The 18,106-nt window shown below is 54.7% G+C and overlaps 6 protein-coding genes across 6 annotated transcripts; 5 read left to right on the plus strand and 1 right to left on the minus strand.

Annotated features, from left to right (window-relative positions):
* Nucleotides 1-590: 590 nt before the first annotated feature.
* Nucleotides 591-3,364, plus strand: LTR77_010028 (uncharacterized protein; the record flags this gene model as incomplete). The annotated part of the gene is made up of 2 exons (XM_064807252.1): nucleotides 591-2,240; nucleotides 2,858-3,364. The coding sequence occupies 2 exons, from the start codon at nucleotides 591-593 to the stop codon at nucleotides 3,362-3,364; spliced, it is 2,157 nt and encodes a 718-aa protein (XP_064654625.1).
* A 1,361-nt stretch (nucleotides 3,365-4,725) lies between these two features.
* Nucleotides 4,726-5,600, plus strand: LTR77_010029 (uncharacterized protein; the record flags this gene model as incomplete). The annotated part of the gene is made up of 3 exons (XM_064807253.1): nucleotides 4,726-4,948; nucleotides 5,005-5,109; nucleotides 5,173-5,600. The coding sequence occupies 3 exons, from the start codon at nucleotides 4,726-4,728 to the stop codon at nucleotides 5,598-5,600; spliced, it is 756 nt and encodes a 251-aa protein (XP_064654626.1).
* A 2,847-nt stretch (nucleotides 5,601-8,447) lies between these two features.
* Nucleotides 8,448-11,603, plus strand: LTR77_010030 (uncharacterized protein; the record flags this gene model as incomplete). The annotated part of the gene is made up of 3 exons (XM_064807254.1): nucleotides 8,448-8,756; nucleotides 8,792-8,855; nucleotides 9,148-11,603. 3 exons carry the CDS (start codon nucleotides 8,448-8,450, stop codon nucleotides 11,601-11,603), a joined length of 2,829 nt encoding a protein of 942 aa, XP_064654627.1.
* Nucleotides 11,604-12,514: 911 nt separating this feature from the next.
* Nucleotides 12,515-13,923, minus strand: LTR77_010031 (uncharacterized protein; the record flags this gene model as incomplete). Its single annotated transcript, XM_064807255.1, has 2 exons — nucleotides 12,515-13,011; nucleotides 13,197-13,923. The coding sequence occupies 2 exons, from the start codon at nucleotides 13,921-13,923 to the stop codon at nucleotides 12,515-12,517; spliced, it is 1,224 nt and encodes a 407-aa protein (XP_064654628.1).
* A 245-nt stretch (nucleotides 13,924-14,168) lies between these two features.
* Nucleotides 14,169-14,885, plus strand: LTR77_010032 (uncharacterized protein; the record flags this gene model as incomplete). The annotated part of the gene is made up of 1 exon (XM_064807256.1): nucleotides 14,169-14,885. One exon carries the CDS (start codon nucleotides 14,169-14,171, stop codon nucleotides 14,883-14,885), a length of 717 nt encoding a protein of 238 aa, XP_064654629.1.
* A 979-nt stretch (nucleotides 14,886-15,864) lies between these two features.
* Nucleotides 15,865-16,570, plus strand: RAC1 (Rho GTPase protein rac1; the record flags this gene model as incomplete). Its single annotated transcript, XM_064807257.1, has 3 exons — nucleotides 15,865-15,894; nucleotides 15,949-16,454; nucleotides 16,510-16,570. The coding sequence occupies 3 exons, from the start codon at nucleotides 15,865-15,867 to the stop codon at nucleotides 16,568-16,570; spliced, it is 597 nt and encodes a 198-aa protein (XP_064654630.1).
* Nucleotides 16,571-18,106: the final 1,536 nt, after the last annotated feature.

Consider the following 18,106-nt stretch of genomic DNA (forward strand, 5'->3'; position numbering starts at 1 on the left):
AAAACAAAAGCGATGAAATTGCCATACCCCAAAAGCAAAATGTACAGTAGGCGGACTTCCTACGTGGTCGCCCACCGTAGTACTAATCCCACGATTCGCAGCTTGAGTAGTTCTACGGAAACCTCCCTTGCTCGCCCACATCATTAGCCGGGGACGCATAATACCACGGCCAGCTGCGCCATGATCCAATGCCCCATTTGCCTGGCCTTACTAGTTGAAATACACTCGCGTATGGAGCAAGATGAGGATAGTGAGGCTGAGGCATGGCGTTTCCGATGCGTAGGAGGCGCAGCCTTGGAAGAAGGCTGTTGACTGCATATGTAAGTTGCTTGAACGTCTGGTGGACAGTCAACTCATTTCCCCACATCGTATCTTGGTGGTCACTTTTTACGTCGCGACTGGATGCAACGAGCTTTACACGCATGCGGGTTTGTGTCTGCATTGGTATGGAACCTGGATAGTACCATTGTGTTCCCAGAAAGGGTGATGATAATACGACGGCCGTCAGCAAACCAAGGTACAGGTTTGCCCGATCAACGCTAGTGCTGTTATCTGGAACGAGAAGCGTGCTCACCAAAGCTGACCTTACGATGCCGGCTTCCAAAGGAGACGGTTCACGTCATTCCGTCAAATACCAATGCATTGTCTGCGACGAGTTCATAAGCTCGAAAGGTCTCTGCAAGCGACACTTGAACGAACAACATGTCTCGTCAACACAGTACAGATGCGAAGAATGTGCTGAGACCTTTTTCGTCAAGACCGCGGCCAAAGAACACGTTCAAGGCTGCGGAAGGGCGGTTTGTTACATCGTTTGCAAGCAGCAGGACAAGCGGACCTATGCTTGCGAATTCACTGGAAACCTTTTCACATCAATGTCAACGTACCTGGAGCATCTTTTGAAACTGAGTGAGAAGGTCGGGAAAGAACGGCCATCCGGCAACTCACTTCGCAAACTCCAAAGTCTCATCGACCAACCGTGCCTGAAGCCGTACGTGGAAGAAATCAGCCAGCGGCTTTACCACTCGCCTTCTGCTTGGCGCAGTCTACAGTGGGATGGCGTCCAGCTTACCACCATAATCGAAGAGCTGGAGCACATGGTCTGCCGGGATGGAACCATACATTTCTCGGAGTTCCGGCGTCACAGCGTTCAAAGATATCTCGAGGATATGTTCGGCGACGGGACCTTGCCCCAAAAGCAGCCTCGATTGTCGCATGAGACAGTCCAAGGTACAGTAACTGCTCTTGCAAGCCCGAGTCGGGATCGTCTGCCTGGCGCCCAAGATCCAGATTTCGCCAATCACCTAGGAGTTGATAGAGACGACTCAAATGTTGCACTCCCTGTTGTTTACACAATACTGGACTCTGGTTCTGACCGTAACTCCGACGCCGAAACTGAATCTAGTCACGCGGAATCAGTATTCTCCACTCCCTCGATTGCATCCAGTATCACTAGCACTGGAGCTGCTACTCCTTCCGATGAGACGATTCGCGTATTCGTCAAGTCCTTGTTCTGCACAGAAGAGCTGTCTCCAGTCCACGCAGCTGCTGTCCAGGACTCCGCAATCGGAATAGAGAGACATAAGAGGAACGTTCGACGCATGATATCTAACTATGGGACTGCTCTCAGACGCGAAAGCGAGACCAAAGCCCATCGTGTCATTGCATCGCTGTTGCGATCAAGACCAATCTCTGAGCGGGCTGCTCGCGAGATACTCGACCAAAGTTGCCCCGTACAAACGATAAGGACCATTGCAAAGGACCATACTCTTTCTACGAATGAAAGCCCAGCGACGCCTACATCTGAAGACCACGACCAAGGATACCAAAGTGACGAGTCCGTATACTCCGACGACGAAGACGAATCAGATACAGGCTTCGAGACTGGAGAATTACACAAAGTCAAGGACTTTTTGCGCAGAAGTCAAGCTTACTCACAATTCAAGGCGCAACTCATCGATTTCGCTCATCGACCATACCAACAGCGCATATGGCGTTCACTATTGACACGTTTTCCGAGCACTGACGGAATGCTACCTCAGGGCGTGACTAAGGCAAATGGTGGCGAGATATCTTGGGTGCCTACGAGGTTGTTCCAATTCCTGAATAGCGAGGAGTTGTCGATTTTTGACCACTTGAAGGCCGGGGCAGAGGATATGATGGGCGAGACTTGGGATTGGCGGCCGTTGCAGCCTCGCAAGCACCCGGTGCCACTGGGCTTTGTGCGCATGAAATGGCGGACTGTAAGTTATCTGATATTGTGTCGGTTATCCTACATGCTGAGTTGAAATGAAAGCCCTGCGGAAATTATCGATCAGTTGATCTTCCTCGAGCGGCGGCGGAGGCTCTACAATTAGAACTGTCGTCAGCACCGGGATTTTTGGATGCCGCAGCCCCGTCGATAGTGGAAGTCTCTTCTGGTCTTATGCGGCCTTCAGGCGGGCACACAAGTGGTACAGTCACCTCGTGTGGTTGCGTCCCACAGCCGCTGTCCTCGCAGAGCCCACAGATACCCGTCCAACGACAAATGTCACTATCACAGCAGCCGCAACAGGCCTCCGCTACAACCGCCCCGGGCCGATCTGTGTCTTCAGGCCAGCAATACGGGCAGACACCTGACCCTCGGCACGTCTATGTTTGCATTAAGAATGGCAGCAGTTATCACTTTTCTGATCTGAAAGTGCATGAACTCCGAACTGACGCAAAAGTCTTTTCTTCTCTAAAGAGGGAATATCTCAAAGCGAGGCAAGGGTTCAGACACTGGTTTTCGATGTGGCGGTATGACCACTGCGAATTTTTCCAGGTGCGAAGATCTTGGGACCATCATCTAATCCTTGCGAGAGCTAACACGGCATTGCAGTTCTCCAAGTTCGCTATGCGCGGCGCACCTCTAGCTGTCGACTTCCCCCCCGACACCGAGAGCGACTATGACTTCCACCGGCCGCTCAGGCTCCGACCTCCTTTCGGACCCATCTGCAAAGACGAATTCCGCGACCGCTTCTACACGTTCTGCGAGGACTGCTGCCACAGCTGGCATCGTCATCAAATGCTCCGTTGGCCACCCGGTCTCCTGGACGAAGAGGCCGTCAAGTTCTTCCCCAAGCGCAAGATGGCTTTGGAAATGGAGGACGGCAAAAGAGAGTACTTCTGGGGATTGCAGGTACGGGAGCGACGATCTGGTACCGTGGTCTTCGCATACATATGTTTCTTCAACCTGCCGGGCACTATATTCTTCTTTCTCTGGCTTTTTTACTGGGGCCATGCTTCGGATCTGCAGAATGCTTCTGTGCCGCCTCTGGCATCGCTGTCGATGACACTAGGCTTTGTTGGGTGGTTGTTTCAGAACCGAGACGCCGTTACAAGATGAATGGATGCACATATGTACATGCAACTGTGATGCTCCGGAAGAGGTGACGGAGCGCAACAGCTGAACCATCCAGAGGCTCAACTTCCCGTACAACATCTGGCCAAAGCGACACGAGAGAACGACACTACAAGAACAGCTCGGCCAGATGGACACTGCTGGTCGACGGGATCCTTACTTCGAACCCCAAACTGGAAGATTCGAAGTATGGTCAAGAGCAACGACCTGTGAGGGTTGAGTTGGCTGGGGATTGTTGGAAGTGAACGGCATTGTCGGATGTATGTTCACTTGAGGTCTGTAATGTTTGATTGCAAAGTTCCTTACTGTACTTCTCTCACCCTGCTGAACACTGGACACTGAACACTGAACACTGAACGCACTCCGGTTCGCTGCAACATAACTTCAACAACACCGCAAGCATACAGTCAGGCTCGGGACATGATTGGCCCTCCACCCACCACGCTAGTGGACGTACCCGTGTTGGCGTTGGGCGCTGGGCGAGAAGGAACCGAACCTGACCAAACTTCAGTCACCCACAACCATGCAAAAAGACTTCATCACTGCTACCCCCCGGTTCATACGCACCCATATCATTCAATAGGTGATCAAAAGAAAAAGCAAAACGTACAGCAGACGTGATTCCCGCCTGGTCACCCACGACAGTACTAATCATCCGATTCGCAGCTTGAGTACGGCAGAGCGGACGGGATGCCCTATTTATCTGCGATCTGTGGCCGTACGTGGAGGATATTGATCTGTTACTGTTTATGAATCACGCAATTTGGGCCATGCGGAGTACTGGAAGCTGCCCTGGCCTGTGGGACACGGAGGGAACTCGAACTACGGCAGCCACTAGCAAGAATTGAGATGAAACGGAGGCGAACATGTCGAACCATAGACACCACCAGTTCAGCCGGCGAAGGAACCTGTTGCATCGACGCCTTGTAAACGGACGTGAGACTCATCAATCTCGTCCACGGAGGTGCTACTGTCCCGCGGAACCCGTTCATCAACATGATACTAAACAACGAAGGCTGGTGTCGTCTAACAGAGGGAATCCCGGCTTGCTAGGATGAGTAGAATTCACCCAAGCTGTCCGGAGAATTTACCCTAGCCGCCCAAGCAATTCGTCCACCACTCAAACACGTTGGAGTCTAACAAACCAACAGATCACTCCAACTAGTATTTCGTTGTTGCATTGCAGCCTTTGCAAGCAAACAGGCAGCAGGATCCGGAGGACTAAGGACGTACCGGCTACTGCTGTGTATAAATGAAGACATCGATGCGACCTGGACTCCCGTTTGACACTTATCCTATTCGCTTCTCGAGACTGTCTACGACGAAGCATACTTCGGCCCAACAAAATGCGGTTCTCCATTACTGCTATCATCGCCTTTCTGGCTACAGTCCATGCCTCCATCCTCTCCGACGATGTCACGATTCACGAGGATGGCACACTCCAGGAGAACAATGCAACCCATACCCAGCTAATGGTCCAGAAGCTGTATCCCGCCCAGGTGCAAATACTAGACAATTTCAACTTGAGATATGCAACGATCTACTTTACCGGCTACTTTGTCTTCACAGGCGAGTTAGCAGACAAGCTATTGACTTCAATGCCTCACTGTCTAATACTTCAATAGGTGGCGCACAGGTCGTCACGGCCATGGACAAATGCGAGGGGCTAAATGGGGTGGCGGATGGCATCAAATGCGTCATTAGTGGCACAGTAGCCGCTATCGGTAATAGTGCGTAGATGTGCTAGCCCCGACATGCATGAAACATTCGACTGACTCTCTTCTTTGCTCTAGTTGGGACATTCCTCGTCGGCGGTTACCAAGGCAATGGTCACATGGCTTGGATCTCGAATGTGGCAAGACAAGCCGGTTTCGCTCCCGGAAACCAGAAGCGCGACGACATCATGGTTCGGCAGTCTTGTCCGGCTGTCAACCCTTTCATCTCGTCCAGCACTTGGCCTGACGGAGACGGCGGGATAAAGATATCAGCGAAGCTCGGTTGTTTCAATCTCGGCGAAGATGATATTCCTAAACTCCAAAACCTCATCTCGAAGTTGCCCCAGATGATGGCCGACAAAGGCTACTGGCAAGCTGAGGGCACCTTCTACGACCCGACCCAACCAAATGGGAATACCGCACTGCTGCGGATCCACATGGGTATCTGGAATTCGCACCCAACGAATTGTCCAGCTCCGATTACGGGCAGCGGGTGCGCCTTCTAATCACCAACTCCTCTGAACTAGAAACATTCCAGCTTTTCTCGTTCGTTTGGCTAGTCAGTACAACCTCATTGGGCGTTGGTTCGCAAAGCTCACAGCCTCGTCAGCAATTTGCGCACGGGTACTTTTGATTCTACGTACATCTGATCTCACGAGATCTTCGATACATTCGCAACCTACGCTACTTCCGATCGACCCTTGACATGGTTGCCAGCTGGGATTATCTATACGGTCTTGATCCATTGGCTTGCCGTCGAGAACTCGGGAGCTTGTACATCTGCGGCGAGAGGTGACGGAGGGGCTTTGATTGACGTTTTCAATGATCCACTCATCCACGTTCCTACGAACGACCATGTGCAATGTCGTTTGCTTTCCCGATGAATTCACGCTAGGCTTGCACTTATGCATTGTCCCGAGCCGCTCCCGCTTCCCGCTTCCGTTAGGTCGCCTTTCATATTCCACGCTCCTAGAAATGCTTCCTCCAACTCCGCTACTTTAGCATCTTATTCTCAATATGCTGGGCCTACAAACATCGATTCCTAGAACAGCATCTCGATTCTCCTACATCCACGCTCCTAGACGTAGCAGATCCCGCTTCGGATATCGAACAAATGCGCCTTTTGAAGGACTTGGCTTATGCTCACCCTGATTTCCTTGGACATAGGACAACGTTAGTCTATGCTCGCGGTAGCCTTGACTCTGTGATATTCGAGTAAGGCGTAATACAGACGGGATGGCCTATTTATCTGCGATCTGTGGCCGTACGAGAATGGTAAGCTTTTGATATTGTATATATCTCACATTTTCTGAAGCCATTTGGAGTACTGAAAGTCGGACAACTCGAGATAATGCTCCTCCCACTGGGGCCGACGACATGACTTCATTGACTCATCGTTTTCTACCCTCTACCACCTTGCATCGGAACACGACCATTACGACATGAACCACCATAATGGACGCCACTGATACTGCAGCGCTTATCAACCTTCGCATCATCAATACTACGCAGGCTTGTCTCGGCGGCGTCTAGCGGCCAGCAGAAATCGACCGCTCAAGCAGACTGGGCTCACTGCATCGCGGCAATATCAACAATTTCACCAAACCTTGATGCAAGAGAGACATCGTGCGACCAGAAGACAGATACATCGCCGCACTTGCCCTGGCCCAGCAGATTGAGAAAGAAGAACCGCATTCGCCAACAAGAGCGCCAGGTCCCATTCAATCGAGCACAAGACATCCGCCTGGCCAACCACGCTGACCTTCGCCGCCTCTTCGACAATGAGCTGAAGCGGGTTGCCGAACCCGTCGTGCTCAAGTATGGATTCGTCAACGATGACCTCAAGCAAGTGCTAAAAGATAACCCGCTCATTAGTCTAAAGAACTACAACGATAATCGCAGGTTGCTGTAGACGTAATAGTCCCACGTCCGGTGAACCTACCTCCGCGATGCGCTCACAGATCCCAGAGGAGATAGGTCATGGCCCATCGTCCGTTAGTCTGCGGCCATGTTGTTCGTATCGATGACGGAGACCAATGGATATGCGGACTCTGCGATCTTCCATCCCGCGAACAAAGCAGTCGATTCATTTTTCCGAACCCCAGCTGACGGCATTCCCGATGGAGACCAACGTGCATCTGCAAGCATGGTCGGCAGTAGAAGATCGTTGGCTCCGGCGTGGCTCTGAGAATGTGAAGAACAAATCCTCGCCAGGGCGAACATGCCAGCTGGAATGTGCGAAGTCATAGACGGGACTGAGGGAGGCAAATAATGAAGCACTGATTGCCCGATGTCAGACTGGTGCACGGCATTGACAGGCAGTGGAAGGATAGATTCGTGAAGGGAGGAATCTGATGAACCGACTCAGGGAAAGACGTCGGATCAGGCTGTGAACCAAGTTGAGCAATAGTTGAGAGATACCTATCTTGAGCCGATGCTGTACGGAGTACTTGCGATGAGAGGATAAGGGACCTTGCAATGGCATTTCCGTCGATGCTCCCGTCGTAAAGCATGTACCACGTGAGGTGCTTGTGAGGTGCTTGACAAGCGATTGCTGATCCGCTCAAATAGTGAGGCGAACTAGGCACAGGCACAGGGTCTCAGGTGACCGTGAGGCACGTTATTGATAGCGTGGAGGTTTTGCACGTCTGGGACATCGCTGTTCATCGAGTCAGGCCAGGTGTCCAACCATGGCCCTCACGCATCCTTCCAGTGTTTGGTATTGCAAGCGTTGGTCTTGCTGTTGTTCGCTGGGGCCGGCTTGTAATACACACGCTTGAATAGGTATCTGCGAGGAAAGCCCAGGCCCGAGACACGAGGCACACCAGGCATGTGAAATCACTCGCAGGAAGACCGAGACACTCATCAGAACATTGGTAGAACCCACCTCGTCCCGCTCCGGCGCGTGACTGGGGAGCTGCAGGAGAGGCAAACGAGCTCTCCCCAAGCTCATTGGCCATGTTTTCGCTGTACCATCGATGCAGCTGCGAGCTCATGACCATGGACGACATTGATGAAAGTGACTTCTTCTCTTCTTCTCTTCATCTTCTTACAATCGAAGGTTCGAAGCGATCAGCCTCGCCCCGTTTCAGAAACTAGCATCAGCCGCAACCGGGTTCAAGGAACTGCTCGATCGCTCGGCAGCCGGAATGGCGTCCGCAGCGCGTTTGATTGATCCGATCCAACTTTTTGGGCAGCGAGCAGGGGGCCTGCCCGTTCGCGATGATGAGTGCGCTGGCAAAACTGTTTGCCCAAGGTCTCCGCCGTCCTTTCGCATTGTCATTTGCGATTGAGGATGTCGAAGTCTTGTTGCACTCACCGATACCCGCCTCCTGGATGACCTGCATGATTGCATGACCCGCAGTCCACGGCAGCACTTTCGAGGTCGCACAGCGGACGGAGGGTGGTGCACGAGCGGGAGACGCATTGTTGTGTCTTGCATTCGTCGCGACTCGTATTACTGGCCATTGGGGGTGATTGAGACTGGTTGCGACGGAGGAGGTGGAGGAGGACTCGAAGTCGACCGCGGCATTGAGGTTGCATCTTGTCGCAACGGCGGCGCAGCAGCGGGTGCCAGCGCATACCGACACCAGAAGCATCATCGAACAATCGACGAACGGCAGCGATACAATCATGAAAGCGAGCGCGCGGGCCTGTTAACGGTAAGTCCATTTCGGCGCGTTTGAAGCGTTACCAGCCATCTCTGGCCGACGTCAGCTTGGTGCTCCCCAGCCTTCCTGCACGCACTTCTCCTGCCACACGTAAATTGTTCGCGACGCCCCAACACGTGGAGCGCACACTTTCTTGCTACACCATGGCTTTGTCCCCAGCGCCGGAAGACCGCGAGTGCTCACTGTTACTGTGTTCCCAGCAGAATCGAGTGCGACCTTAAGCGACACTCCCGCGGCCAAGCTCATCTGCTATACCACGACTTCACTACATCGCAAGCACCGCCCGGCCATTGACACACACCGCCGCCCCCTCTCGCGCCTGCCCGCGATCTTCCCTGACCAACGCGACTGCCCCGGGAAGCAGCAGCCGTGTCACGCTCAGCTCGCCGTTCGATTAACGACCGAGACGATCCCCACGACCACGACAAGTACACGACCTCTTTACGACACCGCCAGGAGCAGGCCTCGGCATATTATCGCACGCACCTCCGCGACTACTCGCGACCGTCCAGCTCATCTGGAAGTGCTGCCTCTACAGCCCCGAGTCTACGCCGGACTGCTCGCTTCGAGGCTCGTCCCTCACGCCTGCGATCCAGCTCTGCCGACTCGCCTTCGCACACACGTCTCGCGGAAGCTGACAACGAGTCACGTGAGCCACGACAGCAAACGTCGCACCGACGAACAGCCAGCGCTCACTACCCTTACGCATCCTACAAGCATCCCGCGCTCCGTGTCTCAAGCCGCACTCACAACGCTATCACCTACGCGCTTGAAGAGGGTCTTCGCAAAGGCCCGAAGCTCTTCACAGCTGACGAGGTCGAAGAGAGCGCCGAAATGTCTGACCTCGGCGGTGTACGCGCGAGCAATGGCGGCGCAAGAACTACAGGGCCCGTGCCGGTGTCTGCAGCAGGAGCACGAGCTGGTATGAGGACGCCCACACAAGTTATGAGAGATCGGACGGCACGAGAAGCACAACGACAGGAAGAGCAGAAAGCAGAAGAGCAGCGGCGACTGGCTGAAGAGCGGAGAAGAAGTGCTGAGCGCAGAGCTGCTGCTGTTGGTGGTGGTGCACCCAGATTCAGTCAGACTTCTTCACATTACTCTCCTGATGTCTCGGCGCCGCAGTCTGGCTTTGATCAGAGACGGAGTACGGGTGCGCAGGTAGCTCCCTCGGATGCGCTCGGGAACCCGACAAGTAGGACTTCGCAAGTGTATCCGGACAGCAGGACTCGCGGACCGAGCGTCACTCAGCAAGATCAGCCGCGACCGGCCACTACAGGCGGCGCACGCAGAACACAGCCCGCTGCTCGTCAAACAACCTCAGCACCAGGAGCGAGTGCCGGACCTTCACAACAACCGCAAGCAGATTCCGGCGCACAGCAACGGACAGGTCCTTCATCCTTCCCACACGCCTTTGAACGCTGGGAGACCTTGTCCTCGCACTGGGAGGGTCTCACATCCTACTGGCTCCGCAAGCTCGAGCAGAACACGGAAGAGATACACAACATCGTTCCAAACGCCGTCACACTCAACCGACAGATTACCGATCTCTCAGCCGCCGGCGCCAACCTCTTTCATGCTGTTGTGGAACTCCAGCGCCTGCGTGCTAGCAGTGAGCGCAAGTTTCAACGGTGGTTCTTCGAGGCAAAGAGAGAAGAGGAGAAGCAGAAGGAGAGCCATGCTGAACTGAGACAAGTGTTGGAGCAAGAACGAAAGTCGAGAGAAGACGTCACAAGACGGGGAGCCGACTCTTCTATACAGATTGAGAATGCTCGTCGGGAGGCCGCGGAGGCAAAGAGGGAGCTGGCGATCTCCAAAGAGGAGGCGCGGCGAGCGTGGGAAGAGCTGGGTAGGCGGAATCAGGAATCCCTCGAAACGGCGCAGAGCTTGAAGGATGGTAGAATCACCGTCGTGCACGGCGTCCAGGTCGTTCCTTATTTCGGCGGTCCCAGCAGAACCGGCAGCGCCAGCCAACGCCCGCAGACCAGAGATGGCCCTCAATACGGCAACACAGGCATGGCTTCCGGCCCAGCTGCAGCAGGTCTCACCAGCCCTGGCGATGAGCGAGAGTACTACCAGCAAGACGCCTCTCCAACCAACACCGACCCGTTCACCGAACAGAAGCCCCTCCATCACGAACCAGGCCAGCAATCCTTCAACGCCGGTACTTACTATCCAACCGGTGGCTCGCCTTCCCAGCGCCCGCCTCCCGCATCCGCTGGCTCGCTTACTCCCTCTGCCCGCGCCCCAGCCGGTGGTATGACAGACCAAGAAGCCCAGCGCTTCTACCAGCACCCACCAGGCGAAACCTTCCTGCACTCCGCCCAATCATCCTCCCACGGCGCCCCTCCGCAAGCCCGCGAAGACATCCGCTCCCAAGGCTCCTACGTCGACACCCTCAGCGAAGGCGACACCGAGTACGCCCTCGACGCCGCCGGCAACGTCCGTGTCGACGAGCGCGGCCGCCCCATCGTCTACGGCTCGCAGCCCCAGCGCCATGAGTCGAACGAAACGGACGATTCGTACGATGTGCAAGCCGATATCCGCCGCGAAGCCGAGCACGCTGCGCGCTACGGCGGAAGCGGAGGCGGTGGTGCGGGCTTAGGAGGCGCAGGCATCGTGCCGCCTGAAGCTCCAACGGCGCCGTCGACGAGCGCGCAGGCTATGGCGCACTTCTCGCCGACGTCTGGACAAGGGCAGCAGAGCAGGCCGACGTATGAGGGAGAGGAGTATGAGGATTGGGAGCCGGTGCGGGAGACGCGGCATCATCATCCGACGAGGCTGAGCGATGTGCTTGAGGAGGAGGAGGAGAGGAGTAGTCGGCGGACGGGCGACTAAACTTTAAGTCGAGAAGAAAGAAGGGGTGGAGGCTAGGAGGTGGTGAAGAGGATGGGAAGAGAAGGAGGTGAGGTGTAAGATGGTGGAAGCAGTAATGCATACCGGAACGGTGTTGTTGGTGGCGCGGCGACGTGTGAAGCATATGCGAGATACCCCCCCATTGCGGCGTTGCATTGTTGAATGTGTTGCGTTGCATAGCGATGGGAGTTTTGTGGCTGTTCTGTCAGACTGTTTAATGGGTGTGGGAACGAGTGTTCTCTTTGCGTGTGAGCTGGAGAGAGCGAGGCGTTTGTGTGGAATCGATGGATTGCTTTCTTTGCATGGCGAGGCTTATGGACGGCATTTGATGTGTTCGCTTCAAGACCTCCTCACTTCCGTCACCTGCTTGTGGTGGCGCGCGCATGGGAGGGGGTTGTTTTTCTTAGTGTACAAGTATTCGCTGATGGCATTGAGAGGCTGTCGGTGGACAAGGGGAGGGGAGGTGGGAGAAGTATGGACATGGTTTGACGGCTGGTGCAGACGGCTGTCGAGTGTTTAATAGTGTACAGAAGAATAGTACTTCACAAACTGTTTGCCTCCTGCTCGAGAGCTACAATAGATGCGTTTCCATACAGTGCGGTGAGAAGGATGCTGCCTGCCCATCGTCCTTCACTTCCTTCGCACGCTGGACAGGTGCAGCTGGTGGGGTTGGGGATATTGAGTTGATACGCTCGACGGTCAACCGATACTCTCTGCTTAACAATGCCCATGATTAATGATCTCTTCTGCTTGAGGGTCAGCTCGTTTGCCAAAAAGTGGAGCAGAGTGTTCACCACCCATCGCCACAGCTGACTTGTCGACAGAGGTCCCTGCTAACGTACTCCCCTTGCTCAAGCGTCAGATGTCGCAGCCCAGTCAGAGGAGGTGAGATTTCACTGTGCCACGAATCGGTCAACGGCCTCCGATATCTGCGCCCACCGCCTGCAGGTGACCTCCAACACCGGCTTCGGAGTCCCAGGACGCTTTTCGAGCTCGGACATCTTCCCCAGACAGGTTGCCCTCCACTCCTTCAGATGTTCCATAACCCAGTCGTGCACCCGAGCGGACTGGTCCTCGGCCAGATCTTCGCCGCTCCCGAGGAAGTACTCCCACTCATTGGCCGTCAGCAGCGTGGCGCGCACGGCGACTTCGGTGCGGAAGCATATCTCGTTCGTCGTTGGGGTGAGCATGTAGCCGCCGCAGTAGCCGACGTGCTCAAGTTGCTCCCGGGTGTCGGTGGAGAATTTGGGCATGATGGCGTCGTCCAGGCTGATGGAGTCGTCTGGACTTGGTGTTGTCTCGTCGGATGGCCAATGTATAAAGCCGTAGTGGACGAGGAGCTTGTCGTTCGAGTGAGCGCCGTAGGTTGCGAGGACCTCTTCGCCGGGTTCTGCGACGCTTATTAGACTGGTTGCGGTGTGAGGTAATGGAAGAGAGCAGAGACCTTGCTCATGCTGCTTTACGCTTTTGGCTCAGTGCATTTGGGCAGGGAGTTGACGAATAGAAGCATGTTGTACGGGATTGAAGCGTAGAGAATGGATGAACGAGGGACACGGAAGCACGACATCTACTTACTATATTTCCTGTCTGCAAGGACTTCATAACCCTTCGCAGTAAGCACAACTTTACAGCTTGATCCAGTGGGTCCGTGGTTCAAGTAATCGACGAACGGGCACATGACCATGACACCCTTGCCGCGAGGCGGCTTCCAGTGGAAGCTGCGGCTGTTGACGATGGTCCAGTAGTACTTAAAAGCCTTTTCATCGTAACCCAGCGCTGTACAGCTGTCTTCGACAGAGTCCCAGTCTCTGTCATAGTCCGACTCCTGGCGCTTGAGATGTGGACGGGCAGTAGGCGGGAGGAACTCGCAGTCTTCTTTACGCCAATATATGGGCATGCTGGCAGTGAAGTCCCCTACGGTGGGCCATACATCAGTCCAGGGCTTCGTCTCCCAGCCGGTATTTCCTTCAGGCGGCTTGCAGGCAAACATGGCGCTGAAGGCGAGCTGAGCTTGAGGCGAAGCGGATTGGAGCTTCTCCCGCTCTAGGAGTTTTGCGTCTGGTTTGAACATTGCTCGCTCCGGAATGAAGAGGAGACGATCGCCTGCTTTGTGGCGCATAGTAGTGACAAGACCTATACCGCGACCTTCGATGCGTTTGGGTGCGACACCGTGGATTTCTACGCCTCCTGCTTTGGCCCATTGCGTGAAGAGCTGGTGCTCGTCGAGGTCTGAACCATCCTGGGCGGAGGGCTCCACGACTTCGTCCGCCACTCGTGGACGCTTTGCTGCGCGAGGTGGCATGGTGATGGCTGTCACAATCGATTGTCCGGCTACATGGACTGCTGTTGGGTCGTCCGTTGGTTAAAGATGAAGTGGAAGGAAAGAAGGCGAGATACGGTCGGAATACCCTAAATCTAACCTTAATAAGTGGGTTCGGGTCCAGGTCGCAACTTCCGAATTGGGTCTTCCAGGTTGAAATCTACATCTAGAATCTCGAATTCTCTACAGACTTCACATCTTCTGCCGTCCCATACCACAACAACACAATGGACGACACAGACCTGCAGCCTCTCCTAGAGGATCTCACAGGCAACATCGATGACCTGGAAGAAACACTGGCACCATTGCTCAAAACCGCACTGTCACAAAGCACAAGTAAACTGCCATTACTCGACAAAGCCAAAGCCTACGTGCTCGCAACCTACGCAATCGAGTCAATTCTCTTCTCGAGTCTACGGCTCAACGGCGTAGACGCGAAGTCGCATCCCGTCTTCCAGGAGCTGGCGCGAGTGAAGGAGTATTTCGCGAAGATCAAGACTGCAGAGAATGGCGGGAGCAAGCCGACGTCGACGCTGAACAAGGATGCTGCGGGTCGGTTCGTGAAGCATGGACTGGCTGGGAACCAGAAGTACGATCGAGAACGAGCGTATCGAATGGCACAGCAGAAGGCTGGTGCGAAGAGGAAGTTGGAGGAGATGGGGACAGGTACGCATACGAGGTTCGATGGGTCGGCGAAGAAAGTCAAGGCTGAAGAAGCTGGCGCGGGTGCTGAGGAGGAGGACGAGGTCAGCGAGGAAGAGGGTGGCGTGAAGATTGGAGACGTGGGAAATGCTCCGAAACCGCAGAAGAAGCCGAAGAGTTCGAAGGAAGCCCTGAACTCTTTGGCGAGCAGTTCGGCGGAGAAGTCAAAGACTAAGTCGAGGAAACGTCACAAGAAGAGCAATAAGCAGTTGGAGGAGAGGAGGGCTGCTGAGATGAAGTGAGGTGGCGAGTCGAAAGATTTCTGTCATTTCTTGATTGTGCCCTGGGAGCGAGCGAGGCGTATCGGTGTGCTTTATGATACCCATGGAGGGCTGTTACTCTTTGGGAGTTGGGACTGCGTTTGCGAGGGCCGCTCTATCCTCGCTGCATTCTCTCCTCGCGTCGATTCGGCAAGCTGCTGGCCGGAAGCTATGCTGTCACCCATCTGCTTGCCAAACGCATGGCGACAGGGCACAAGATAGATCTGGGTCAAGGAGAGCAGCGATTCTCAGCCGCCAGCCTTGTAGATAGACTCTGCGAACGGCTATGTAGCCTTCACACTTTGACCAACAGCATCTCTGTGTACAACGCATTTCCAACCATTTCCCATCGAGAGGCTGCGAACCGTTGCATTTTGCCGCCAAACTCACGCGCCTGTCGTTTAGCGCCGTCGGGACATTGATCCCAGCAGGCACATGTGGGCGAATGCGGTCGTCGGAAGCTTTGCCGGCCAAGCGACTTCACAACCTCACCGAGTCTTTAGTTCCATGTGCCTTATCTTCCCAGACTCCCCGAGCTTTGTCAGACGCTCAATCACGTTCATGTGAAAACGACCTCACATTCTTCACCGTCGGCCGTCGCTCCAACGGACTGGGTCGGCATACTCTCCACCCTCCGCCCTTGCACCGACGCCCGCCTCTTTTGCGCCGCCGCCCAGCCTAGATCCCTTCACCTCATTCCTCTAACTGATATCACCTCCGCCACAAGAACCTCATTCACAATTGACAGTGGGAGAGGTGCTGTCAAAAGACAAACAAAGCGCGCGAACAAACGATCGAGACCTCGAAGCTGCACTCGACTTCCTCCGTCAAAGCCAATCCAAAGCTTCACAACCAAGCACACCATCTTCTACACATCTTCGAGGCCACGCGGAGGCATTGTGGACTGCGGCAGCGATATTGGAGGAAGAATACTCGGTATACCATCTAGCGATCACCAAATATGACGACCCAGCCCACACAGTCGCTTAAGGTATGTGTTGCTGCAGCACGTTCATGGAGCAGCAAGACTGACCTCAGAGTATAGTGCGTAGTCACTGGCGACGGTGCCGTCGGAAAGACATGTTTGCTCATCTCATACACCACAAATGCCTTCCCAGGCGAATACATACCGACAGTCTTCGACAATTACTCGGCGAGCGTGATGGTGGACAACAAGCCGATAAGTCTTGGGCTCTGGGATACGGCGGGGCAGGAAGACTACGACCGACTTCGACCGCTGTCATACCCGCAAACAGACGTCTTCCTGATCTGCTTCTCAATCGTGAGCCCTTCGTCATTCGACAACGTCAAGGCGAAGTGGTATCCTGAGATCGACCATCACGCGCCTGGGGTCCCGATTATTCTGGTCGGCACCAAGCTGGACCTGAGAGACGATCCAGAGGTGAGGGAACAGCTGCGGCAAAGGAAGATGGGCCCGATCCAGTATGAGCAGGCAGTACAAGTGGCGAAAGACATCAAGGCGGTGAAATACCTCGAGTGCTCAGCGCTCACGCAGCGGAATTTGAAGAGCGTGTTCGATGAGGCCATTAAGTGAGTATTTCAATCGGTACGTATCTGTACTGGCGGATGCTGACTCAATATGCAGAGCCGTGATCAGCCCAAAGCCACAGCAAAAGCCCAAGAAGTCGAAGTGCACAATCCTCTGATTTCATCATCCAGCACACTGTCGGTTTTGGCATGCGGCATCCCTTATCATAGATCGTCTAGCGAGCGAGTCGGACCATCTCAATCTCGCGAGGCGGCGTACGGCGCCTTTCGGAGTCTTGGACATTTCAAGCGTTGGAGGCGTTCTCGAGGCAAAACGACAAGTGCAAGGATGACTTGGACTGGACAGGGAGCCATAAGCCTTGATACCCAGCTTTGACTTGTGCAGGACCTGTCTCGGCGCTCAGGGCGCTGGTGGGGTTGCAGTTCTTGTAGATACTGGTACTCATCTTTCAAGAATTTTTTGGAGACTGATCGCGATTTCACAATGCTACGAAGCGCTGGTCGTGCATGAAGTGGCAGGGAGTACGGCATGTGTTTGCTTAGCTGACCGCTGGACAGACACGTCCACGACATCTTTCAAGGCAACGTAGTGCGACTCTTCTGACGTGGAGACGTCTGGCAGTACTGGAGCCACCGCGGTATAAGTAAGTACTCAGCTCCAAGTCAGATCTGATCCACCTACAGAGAGGCCAAGGACCGACAACTCGAGAACTCGACAGTCAAGACGTACTTGACGATAAAAACTTGGTCCTTCGCTATGCTGCCTGTCAGAGACAAGACTCTCGACCGGGCTCCCAGCTCCGTCCCCAACCCAAATGAGCTTGACCCAACAAGCCCTCGACGAAGCTCGGATGCCCATGCAAAAGCCTTCGACTGCAGGACAAGCTCCAAGAGAAACCGCCGCTTGCCATCCGGTCAGGAGGAGACCCTTCGGACTCATCGACTCCCCAGAACTAGAGACCTCGACGATGTTCCTGAGGGACAATTCAAGCTAGCGATCCGCACCACGGAACGTAGGAACAACAACAATACTGTCCTAGACCCCTTAACAACGTCAGCCTCAACGATATCGTCGACAGGCCCTTGACCAACAACAGCCGCAACAATGTCGTCGACAGGCCCTTGGCCAACAACAGCCGCGGCAATATCGTCCCCAGATCTTCGACCAACGCCAGGCGCAGCAACATTGTCGTGCCCAGGCCCTTGACGAGCACTAACAACCATCAGATTCTTCCGCAGGTCCTAGACACTCGTACCGTGGAGGAACAGCTGCGGTCACGCAATAACACCGTTCGCAGATCCTCTACCGACAATAATACACCTCAGCCTCTTCCGCAGGTCCTGGACCGTCCTACCGGGGAGGACTATTTACAGTCACGCTCGTTGGCCCCGCAGCCCTCCCTCAACAGCTGCTTCCATGGGCCCGAGGGGCTCAATACCAGGCCGCCTCCTCACCTCAGCCGCGCGGATAGTACTCACGCCCAGCAACCGGCGCCCTTGGACATCCCTGCTCCAACTGTCGACCCGCTGCCGCCACCGACAAGACCACCTCATCGTCACAGCCGCACAGATCGTGCTCACGCCCAGCAACCGGCGCCCTTGGGTAATCCTGCTCCAGTCGTCAATCCGCTTCCGCCGCTGGCACCGCCGCCGCCACCAAAGACATACGAAGAGCAACCTTGGCCCCAGGAAAG

The sequence above is a fragment of the Saxophila tyrrhenica genome (assembly GCF_035928015.1).
Source record: "Saxophila tyrrhenica strain CCFEE 5935 chromosome Unknown scaffold_20, whole genome shotgun sequence".
In the NCBI taxonomy this organism is placed as follows: domain Eukaryota; kingdom Fungi; phylum Ascomycota; class Dothideomycetes; order Mycosphaerellales; family Extremaceae; genus Saxophila; species Saxophila tyrrhenica.